At 38.0% G+C, this 11,631-nt stretch overlaps 1 gene segment (V, D, J or C); it reads left to right on the top strand.

Moving 5' to 3' along the window:
• Positions 1 to 4,137: 4,137 nt before the first annotated feature.
• LOC103261629 lies at positions 4,138 to 4,800 on the top strand. The segment is given in 2 exon segments: positions 4,138 to 4,183; positions 4,412 to 4,800. Coding segments are annotated over 2 exon segments (435 nt in total).
• Positions 4,801 to 11,631: the final 6,831 nt, after the last annotated feature.

The raw sequence follows: 11,631 nt of genomic DNA, 5'->3' as shown, positions 1-11,631 counted from the left end.
TGCAGGGACCCTTGTTGATGAGGTGTGCCCCCCTTCCCCAGGCAGACTCCCACTACTGCCAATCCCGCTTCCCCACCCCTCTCCTGGCAGTTTCCCGCTACTGCCAATCCTTTTCTTAAAGTATTATGATAAATTGTTCAAGTTCCGCTTATGAGTGAGAACATGTGATACTCAGTTCCTTGTTTCTGTGAAAGATCACTCAATGATAATAGTTATTCTTTCAGCTTCTATCTTGTAATGTCAAGCTGATCCATTCTTCATTGTCCAGAATGAAAAGACAACTCATAACAGACCTGCCATCCACTTGCAACCAAGAGGAGAGCTTCGGAGTGTCAGAACTGCAGCAGACTCATGATTAACATACCACAGATAACAAATTTGTTGTGAGACACGGAGTTGTTAAGATTGTGTACCCTGTGAATTACCACAGTCAGAATCAAATAATCTACCAAGTCATGTCAATTCTATCTTTTAAATATTTCTCATAATCAGCCACTTTTTTTCAGTCTCCTTGTTAATATATTGATCCAGGTGCTCATTCCTCTCGCCTGGCTCATTGGAACACCTTCTTAAGTATATCCTATCTCTTTTCATACCTCTCCCACCTATCACTACCTCTGAAGTTATCATGCTAAAACACATTTCTGATTAGATCACTGTCCTGTTTCAGGACCTTCCATAGGTCCCCATTACCCAGAGGTAAAAGTCAAAGTTTAAAAAAAATCAAAGTTAACTTCACTATTACTTCACTATTACTCCCAGTAACTTTTCATCCTCATTCCCATCATTACTCCCATGATTTCTGAACTTTGACCACATCAGATAAACTCACTCTAATACTTTCTTCAGGGCAAAATTATATTCAGTCATCAAAGCCCAATAAATGGCACATCCTTTAAAAAAACTTTCTCCAAGTTATCTAGATTAGTTATTTGCCCTCTCCCTCTTTTAGTGTATTGCAGTTTTGCAGTAGCATATATTCACCATATTATGAATATTTTGAGTTTGTATTTCCTTATTAACTCATGCTCCTCAAGGTTAGGGACCCTTTCATATTCATTTCTTTAATCTTAGCTGTTATTATAGGAAGCACTCAGTAAATTGACCTACAACCTGGCCTCAGAGTACTTTGTCAAGAGTCCTGATTAAACAAGAGCTGGTTTATACTTTGGTGTGCTGGAAGCACTTTACTGGAGAGACACTTGAGGTCTCTAGTTCGTTATATCCTTCAAGCCAATCTATGGATTTCCTTTCTTATATCTGGCAATTCTTACTTAAGTCATAATCTCAGGAGAAAGATGTGACTCCAGACATGCGTCTCTGGATTCTATCCCCTTTTGTAAACTACAGCAGTACTTTTCTTCTGGATGAAGGGGTCTGGAAATTCAAGCACAAAAAAAATCATTCCAGATTCCAGATAGCATAATAGCTATAAAAGTTAGTCCCAGTGTCAAGTAAAACTTCTTTTCAATCCTGTCTTGAAATAAATCTGTGAGTCTATTTTGGCAAGAAATCAATACTATATCTAAAGATCTTGTGTTATGAGATACCTCAGAGCATCAGTCAGTAGTTTGTGATCTCATAGCAGCCCTTTTATTATTCCCAGCAACCCAAAAGGCTGGCTCCTCTATTATGACACATCCCACTGAAAGGTAAAAAAATTTTTAAACTGCATGCACATTAGTATTTTCCCATTTACGACATTAACAAATAGTCATATAACCAATGCTAACTATCTTTGCTAGTGAGTGTGAGCAGTAGCTAAAACAATGATCTCACTTACACACGATATTGCTATATATATATATATTTTAATCAATAATTTTTATTATGATTTTGAGGGGTACAGTTAAGGGTAGGTTTACATTTCATTCAGGCACCTTGTTGATAAGAGGTGTTTCCCCATCCCCAGACAGATATTTGCGACTGTTAATCCCATCCCCCTCCCTCCCCATAGTTTCCCAGTACCGTCAGTCATTTTCTTATAGTATTACATTGGATGTTCAAGGTTCATTATATGAGTGAGAACATGTGATACTCGGATCTTTGTTTCTGTGAGAGGTCACTCAGTATTATAGACTCTAGTTCCATCCAGTTTGCTGCAAAATTCATGATTTTGTTCTTTTTTATGGTTGCGTAGTATTCCATCGTGTATATGTACCACATTTTTTTTAATCCAGTCCTCTTTTGATGGGCAGCATGGTTGTTTCCAGGTTCTTGCTATTGTGAACAATGCCGCAATAAACATACGCGTGCAGGTATCTTTTTTATAGAGAGATTTGAGGTCTTCAGGGTATATTCCCAGTAGGGGGATTGCGGGGTCATATGGAAGGTCAATTTTTAGAGCTTTTAGGAATTGCCACACTGCTTTCCACAGAGGTTGCACTAGTTTACACTCCCACCAACAGTATAGAAGTGTTCCCTTTTCTCCACACCCTCTCCAGCAGCTGTTATTTTTTGAGATGTTGATAATTGCCATTCTGACTGGAGTTAGGTGGTATCTCAGTGTGGTTTTGATTTGCATCTCCCTGATGATTAGTGAGGCTTAGTGATTAGTGATGATTAGTGATGATTAGTGAGGCTTCATGTGTTTGTTGGCTGCTCAGAGGCCTTCTTTTGTGAAGTGTCTGTTCATATCTTTTGCCCATTTTATAATGGAGTTGTTTGTTTTTTTCTTTTCAGCATGTTTGAGTTCCTTGTAGATCCAGGATGTTAAGCCTTTGTCAGACCTGGAGTTGGCAAATACTTTTTCCCAGTCTGTAGGCCATCTCCCTGCTCTCTTGATGGTTTCTTTGGCTTTGCAGAAGCTTATCAGTTTAATGAGGTCCCACTTGTCTATCTTATCTCTTATGGCCTGTGAGTTTTGGGTTTTGTTCAGGAATTGGATGCCAGTTCCGATTTCCATGAGGGTATTTCCTTCCTTTTCTAAGGTTCTTATGGTTTGAGGTTTTACATTTAGGTCTCTGATCCATTTGGAGTTAACCTTTGTGTATGGGGATAGATAGGGGTCCTGTTTCAATCTTCTGCAAGTGGTCAGCCAATTTTGCTATATTTAAATACAAATTATACTCACACTTAAATCACTATACCGATACACAAACACACAATTTTACACATTAACTAAGGATTCATTAACTATGTATTGATATTTTTCTGCCTGGTAATTGCTGGAGTCATGGGAGTTAGGGGGAAAATGCATAATCTTTTTCTCATAGAACTTGTAGATGAGTCCAACAAATATAGTGTGATAAAAACTTTGATAGGCATGAACCAAATATCTAATGACAGAGTAATGCCTAAGATATCAGAAAGTATTTTAAATAATATCTTTAATTTGGTAAAAATAAGTGTGAGACACAGTACTTATGCATGCCACATGAACCTGAAAATATAATATTTCATATACCATACTCTTACTACAAATAGAATTACCCAGATGCTACATGGCTCAATATACTTGCTGAGGATATCAGAAATTATGAGATGACATGTGTGGGCACTAAATATTGGGCTAACACAATTACAAGGATGGGAACAACAGACACTGGAAACTGCTAAAGTAGGGAAGGAGGGAGAATAGAAATACAAAACCATCCATTGGGTACCATGCTCACTAGTGGGGTGGCGGTGAGGGCTCATCAGAAGCCCAAACCTCGCCTTCATACATATATACTTATGTAACAAATCCTCACATGCACCTCATGTTTCTAAAAGAAAAAGAAATGATGGAATGATATCTCCATTATCTTCCGTTATTCTTTTTTATTCTGGATTTTAAATGACTGATTTTTAAAAGAACATATTTTCTGTTTTTGAATAAGGTCACTAGACTCTTTCTACTTAAATTTTAACACTTATGCACACCAAATGAAATTAGGAGAATCAGAGAATTACTGAAAGTAAACTATTTTTCTGTCTCTCCACAGGAGGGTAGTATTTCAAAAGGCAACACAGAGAAGGGGAGGGTGGAGGGTGAATGAGTCCACTGGCTGCCACACAGGGGTTTCTATATTTTTACTGAGATCTAAGTGAGTGGTAACATGTGCTAGTTCAGCCCAGAAAAGCGTCTTTTGGGAGGGGCTCTTTTAAGAGCAGCTAAAGTCAGTGACTGTGTCCTCCAGGTGACAGATGTACAAGATGATTCTGAAATCCTCCGTGTTAATCCTTTGGACTCAACTGGCATGTGAGTTTACAGGATTTCCCAATTAAATTAACAGAAAATTCTAAAGAGATGGAAAATTCCTGATGGCAGGTTATTTTATGGCAAAGTATGGTAGGAGAAATAAAAGAAGGAAGGAGGAAAGGGAGAGAAGAAGAGAAGAAGGGAGAAAAGAGGGAGGAAAAATAATTTTAGGTTGGGAAAGAGAATCTAGTTTCCTTCCCCCATGTCTTCTGCTTTGCTTCTAAACAGGGGTGAACACTCAGCAGCTGGAACAGAGTCCTCGGTTTCTAAGCATCCAGGAAGAAGAAGATTTCTCTACGTACTGCAACTCCTCAAACCCTTTTCCCAGCTTACAGTGGTACAGACAGGAGCCTGGAGAAAGTCTTGTCCACCTGATGACATTAGTTAAGGGCGGAGAAGTGAAGGAGCAGAAGAGACTAACCTTTAAGTTTGGTGAGGCAAGAATGAGCAGCTCCCTGCACATCACCAAGGCCCAGCCTGGGGATGCAGGCCTCTACCTCTGCGCAAGGGCACAGTGCTTTCCGAGCACCTGCTGCCTGCACCTAAATCCTGCTGCCAACCCCAGTCACACTGCCACCCTGTGCCTCCAGCAGCTCCTTACCCAGCTTATGGCATAAGCAACGATAACAACTTCAGCTCCTAGTGGAACCATTTCTACTGTCTTTTCAGAAAACATTTCCCAAGACCCCTGTGTTATGAGCTAAATCACTGGATGTGGCCTACTGTTAAAGTCAGTAAATATATGGGCCCACAGCTCACCAGTGTAGGCAGTATAGAAAGGAGTCAACATGGAGGGACAAATGGAAGAAATCACACAGGCTGGTTGAGTGTTTCACCCCTGTTTAGAGACAAAGAAGAGGCACTAGAGAAGAAAATTAGATATTCTTTGCCAACCTGAATTGACTTGTCCTCTCTCCTTCCTCCTTTCTCCTTCCCTCACCCTCTCTCTCTTTTCCCCCTTTAACTTCTCCTTTTCTAATTTGCCATAAAATAACTTGCCATCAGAGATTTTTCATCTCCTTAGGATTTTCTGTTAATCTAGTTGGTATCCTATTAAGCTCACATCTATTCATCCAAAGGATCAACGTGAAGTATTTCAGAGTATGTCATGGTTCTGGTTGATCATTCCTTTTTCCTGGAGACCACAGGCAGGAATAGTCAGTACAAGGGTCAAAAACAGATGGTTTCTCAATTTTCTTTTAGTATTCTGGGGATGATGAAACTGCTATGTTCCCAGACTATTAAACTGAAATAAAACGCAGAAGTGTCATAAAAAAATAATTAGAGGAAAGTTACTATTTTTTTGGAAGAAAGATGCCTTGAAGTAAGTATACTTCAGTAGCATCCAATAATGATTCCAGTGTAACACATTCAGTTGGTGGTTCTAAAACTAACCAAACATTAACTACAATAGTCTGTATTTGCACAGGACTTGCTCGGTATTGAGACTTTGAATAGCAGATATCAATAACTTCAAGTTTTCAAGGTTGAAGAAGATAAAAGTTGACAGTTTTCTCCACATGGCAAGCTCTTCCAATGACCCATTTTTATGCTTGAAAAGTTCCTACTTCCTCTGTAAGGCAAGACGATATAGTGCAAACCACATGGGTTTTGGAATCAGAATAACTTAGGATAAAATCTTGTCTTTGCAATTTTCTAGCTGCATGTCCTTGCAATTATTTATGTTCACCTAAATTTCCTAGTAAATAAAGATTAATAAGAACACCTATCTAACTGAATTTCTGTGAATTAAATGAAATAAAATATATAAAATCATCTGAAGTTCCCAGCACAGCATATGTACTCAATAAATGTCCCTAAAAATATTGTAATTGATGTCCCTAAATAAATGGTCATTCCTACTGTAAAACTTTTACTGCCTAATATTCTCAGTCCCTACCATAGTAGTCAAGAAGGTAGACTCTGAGTTGTGAGCCTAATCACAATTCTCTTCTGGTTACTTATTACCAGAACTCTCAGTTTTAATATATCCAACCAAAAAAAAAAAAAAAAAAAAGAAAGGAAGAAAGAAGTAAACAAACAAACAAACAAACAAACAAAAACCCCTACTACATTTCACGCTCTGTCTTACAGCTAGGGAATACCATATAGAACACTCATGGCCAATGAGATGGAAGCAGAAATCTGCTAGGAATTTTCTGTAGTATTTTGTTCCCATGGTACAAGCACCACATCTTCCTGTCCCCTTTCTCCTTTTTTTTTTTTTTCCTGAAACATGGAAGTGATCACTTTACCATAAAGGAAAGTACAAGCATAATGTTCTTCCCCAACCTCATGACCTGTAGTTCTTTAGATGTCAAGTTAAATCCAGTCTCCACAATTCTTTTCAAATAAACCATTATTCGCTTCAGTTTTTGTTGTTGTTGTTGTTTTTGCTGCAGCTAAACATACTCCTAGCTGGAGTCGGATTGGCATAAAAAGGCTTTGTGATTTTTCTGTTCTCATGGGTAAGTGCAAGAAGAGTGATATAAACAGATTACTTATTAACAGAACTCTCATAAACAGATTACTGTGTTTATACAAAGGAGCTTCATTTCTATTGAACATGTATGTTTCTTAAAGTATCAATGTTCCCATAATTTTAATGAAGGGAAGAAATCTTTCATTTAGAAAGGCTGCATTTTTAAATTTCCATATCACTTTCTTATATTCATGGAAAACTATGGAATTCAGCTTTTCATCCTAAATCTTTTAACCATAGATAATATCAATTTCCTTGCAAATGATGTTTGTTCTTACATTTTTCTTACTTTCATGTTTCAAAGTTTATTTTTCTTTTTCTTACCTTACACTACCCAGTAACCCATTCCAGAAGCAGTCCTTAAAAATTGTGTTACATTGAACTCCTTCATTCTGAAGATTGTAAGGGCAGATGCAAATTAAAAATAAGAAAACGTTTTTCATTCTCTCTGGTAAAAAAACAGAAAGACGCTCTCCCCTCCCTTTTCTTAGAACATTTACTTTACAAAACTTGTAAGTTTTTTCTCTGTCTCCTTGAAATGCATTTCAATCTTTTTAAAAGCTTAATAAACCTCTTGCCAGTTTTACAACATAGACTGTCTTTCTCAAGGGCCTGGAAGCCACCTTTTGGAAATGTAATCATCAAGGGAGATAGTGCCCCAAGCTCCTGGTTTCTGTGGAAAATAGGAGCCTAACTTCAGCTGATACTTTTCTCCTAGCTGCAAATATGCCTCCTGTCATAAAGATATGAGAATTTTTTTCTTCACATAAAGGCAATTAGGCCACATAGGTGACTACCTCAATTACCAGGTAAATTGAGGATTAACTCTATGTGACAAATAGTGTGTCAAGTCCTCTTTCTTCAGGACTAGTTCTTGTTTATATTAAGAAATTATATACAATTAGTTGCATCTGCCTGACTGTAGTAAAAGGATAAGATTTCTTTCTCCTTTGTAATCTCTTTAGTTGCCTGTGATATGCATTACATTCTGGTTTAATGCGTATTCAATGATAAAACTGTTTTGTTTCTTTCTACCTTTGTGGAGGGGTGTTATTGATTGGCAGGAGATTTTGTTTTACTTCCACAACACGACTGCCCAATGTCTCTCCATAATCACTGTGCGTGCATGTTTCTCCCTGAAAACCAACACAACACTGTGAAAAGAAAGAGGGTTTCTTATGGCCACTTAACGGCTATGTAACTTTGGGCAATTTATATTAACCTTATAAGCATCAGATTCTTCATAAGTACTTCAGAAAGTGAGTAAAAGTATTTAATTTACAGTGTTATTGTAAGGATTAGCAATGTTTTGAGAAACACCTAGCATAATGGATTTTAAAATTTAAAAATTGAAAGTGGGAACCACAGATTCCATAAGGTACACTCAAAACTTCATTTGTGTCCTGATAGGTCTTCTGTATCAGGAATATGGAAGGGACACACTCCCTGTTTCCAAAAATTCACTGTCATGGTGATAAAAGGCCATAGACTAGTTCCCACAACCGTTGTTCTCCAGGTATTGTAACTTGAAGAAACTCGACCTACAACCTCCATTCAGAGCAATCATTTCTAAAAGCAAGGAACCACTCTGTGCCTTCCTAAAAACACACTGTTGAGGCCTAAAACAGACTCAAACCCTGGGTGGCTGGCTGCATTGCAGTAGAGAAAGCGGTGTTAGCTCTAGGGGGCACTCTAACCTGAGGAAAGTTTCTTTGGGTGTTCAGGAGGATTAATGGCTGAAGGGAGGATGAAAATCTCTGAAACATGAAGAGGGTTAATAACACATATGACCCTGCTTTCTTATCACCAATTCTATTTTCTTATCTCCAAGAGTCAAAATGAAACTTGAGGCTTATTTTTTTAATTAATACAATTTTTATTTTAAATTTTTTTTGACTTTTAAATTTTCTTTATTTTAAAATTGTGGGGTACAATTCAGGGCTAGGTATACAAATGTTCATTATGCAGGTACCCTTGTTGATGAGGTGTGTCCCCCCCTCCCCCAGTAGATTCCCACTACTGCCAATCCCTTTCTTATAGTATTATGATAATTGTTGAAGGTCTGCTTATGAGTGAGAACATGTGCTACTCAGTTTTCTGTTTCTGTGATAGACCACTGGGTATGATAGACTAAATCCATCCAAGTTGTTGTAAAGTCCATATGTTTGACCTTCTTTATGGCTGCATAGTAGTCGTTCATTGTGTATATGTACCACATTTTTTTATCCAGTCTAGTTTTGATGGGCAACACTGTTGGTTCCATGTTTTTGCTATTGTGAATAGAGCTGCAATAAACATGCATGTGCAGGTATCTTTTCTGTAGGATGATTTGAGTTCCTCTGGGTATATTCCCAATAGGGGGACTACTGGGTCATATGGAAGTTTAATTTCTAGTTCTTTCAGAAATCGCCACACTGCTTTCCAAAGAGATTGCACTAGTTTGCATTCCCACCAGCAGTGCAGAAGCGTTCCTTTTTCTCCACATTCTCACCAGCATCTGTTGCTGTTTTATTAATGATGGCCATTCTTCCTGGGATTAGGTAACATCTCAATGTGATTTTGATTTGCATTTCTCTGATGATTAGTGAAGTTGAGCACTTTTTCATGTGTCTGTTGGTTGCCTGTATGTCTTCTTTTGAGAAGACAATAGAATTCATGTCTTTTGCCCACTTTTTCATGGGGCTGTTTGTTTTTTTCCTTTTGGCACATTTGAGTTCTTTGTAGATCCTAGACGTTAGACCTTTGTCAGATATACAGTTAGCAAATATTTTTCCGATTCTATGTGCTGTCTCCCCACTCTCTTGATGGTTCCTTTGACTTTGCAGAAGCTTTTCAGTTTGATGAGGCCCCACTTGTCTATATTATCTCTTATGGCATGGACACTTGGAGTTTTGAGCAGGAATTGTTGCCAGTTTCAATTTCCAAAAGGGTGTCTCCTGCATTTTCTAAGATTCTTATAATTTGAAGTTTTACATTTAGGTCTTTGATCCATTTAGAAAACTTGAGATTTAAACAGGAAAATTTATTTCTTATTTATTTAACTCTAGTTTAATAAATCAATGTTTCTTGGTATCAGGAACCAAGAAGATCTTTTATCAATTTGTTCAGAAATTATTTACAATTTCTGATTTCTGTTCTTTTCTAAACCAATGCTCATACCGCATGTAAGATCAGAAACTCAAGAACAAGAAAAATAAAAAGAAAGGAAGAGGCAAATAGAGAAAGGGTAAAGTGTAGGTGGGAAGAAGAGGATGGAGAAATAAAGGTAAAAAGGAAATGGTAGAGGATTGTCTGAACTGGAAAGCATTTTCTCTTTGAGTTTCTCAATAGCAATCTTATTAACATTTGAGGTCAAGTATCTATTTGGGGGAAAGGGTCTTTCCTGTGCATCATAGAATGTTTAGTGTCGTCCCTGGTCTCTACTCCTTATATATCAGTAACACTCCCCCAGCTGTGGCAAACACAAGTCTCCAGACACTGCCAGATGTTGCTGAAGGGAATTAGTCCCTAGCTGAAAACCAACAGTCTATATGTCTATTTGTTGAATATTGAACTGACAGAGCAGAAACAAATTTTAGTGTGTGTGCATGTGTGTGTGTAGAAAATATATACACAAAGGACTGAGGAAGTGAATTATTTTCTTTCTTCCATTATGATACATTTTTATTCCTATGGTGGTCATATGTCCCGAATTACTATTATATCATTTTACTTTAATAAATTAAGTAATTTAATACATGCGATACAAAAAGGGGAATTGGTCTACACACACACACATACACACACACACACACACACACAAACACACACAGTTTCTCTATTTTCTCTCTGAGTTACTGTGTCCCCATTCTTCACACAAATTATTTACCCTCCAATAACAATTCTTAAACCCTAATAAGAAAACCCCTCCTTTACCCCCAACACACACATACAGACACAAGCATTCACACCACGGGATATAGAAGGTTGACTAAACCACAGGTAGGTGGAGCTTCCCACTACAAAGCTGAGTGACAAGGCTTAGGAGTGGCTGCTGCCGAATCTATCTCATGAAATCCATCAGCTACAAGGACAAAACTAGTTCCAAATTCAAGATATAATACATATCAATATTTAAAAGGACTTGACATCAAGGTATGTCCCTACAGGAAAAAAAGCAAAGAATCATGAAGGCAATAGTAAAAGTCTTGCTGGGCCTCCTGTGGATACAGATTTGCTGTGAGTTAAGAACATTTAAGAGGGAATCTGGGAATATTACAAATTTGAAAAGAAACGGGAGAAAGTGGAGAGATGGGGAAAGAGAAAGAATACAATTCTCCTGAACTGTGTCCTCTACCATGAGGAAGAAAACTACAGAGAAATTCCCTGTACTTGAAAACAGCTCAGTGATTTTGCAGTGACCCTCACCTATGTCTATTTTTCTCTTTCTCAACAGGGGTAAGAGTGCAAATGAAGGTGGACCAGAGTCCTCAGATCCTGATTGTTCAAGAAGGAAGAAATGTGTCTATGATGTGCAATTGTTCTATCTCTATAATCAGCGTGCAGTGGTTCCAACAAAAATCCGGAGAACCCCTCATAGCCTTATTTTACATATCTTTAGAAATGCAGCAAAAAGGAAGACTAAAATCCACAGTCAACACCAAGGAACGTTATAGTCACCTATACATCAGAGACTCCCAGCCTGAGGACTCAGCCACTTACTTCTGTGCCGTGGAGGCACAGTGCTCTCCTTGCACCTGCAGCCTATGCATGAAACCATAGCTGAAAACCTAACCCACCCTCTGGAGTGGCAGTAGGAGTTCAATGTGATTAGAATTGCATTCCCATTGCCTTGAATCTACTGGTTCATGTACAAAGCGTTTCTAAATGAGGTACAACTTGGCACTAACATACACGTGCATACACGGTTCCTCTGAAGATTTCTGTGGGGATAGTATTACTAGATAAAATCTGTTGCATGATCAAC

This window comes from Carlito syrichta, unplaced genomic scaffold, assembly GCF_000164805.1.
Source record: "Carlito syrichta isolate Samal-C Ts95f unplaced genomic scaffold, Tarsius_syrichta-2.0.1 Scaffold303954, whole genome shotgun sequence".
Lineage (NCBI taxonomy): Eukaryota > Metazoa > Chordata > Mammalia > Primates > Tarsiidae > Carlito > Carlito syrichta.
Note: the sequence above shows the minus strand (reverse complement) of the source record. Positions and strands in the feature narration are given on the sequence as shown.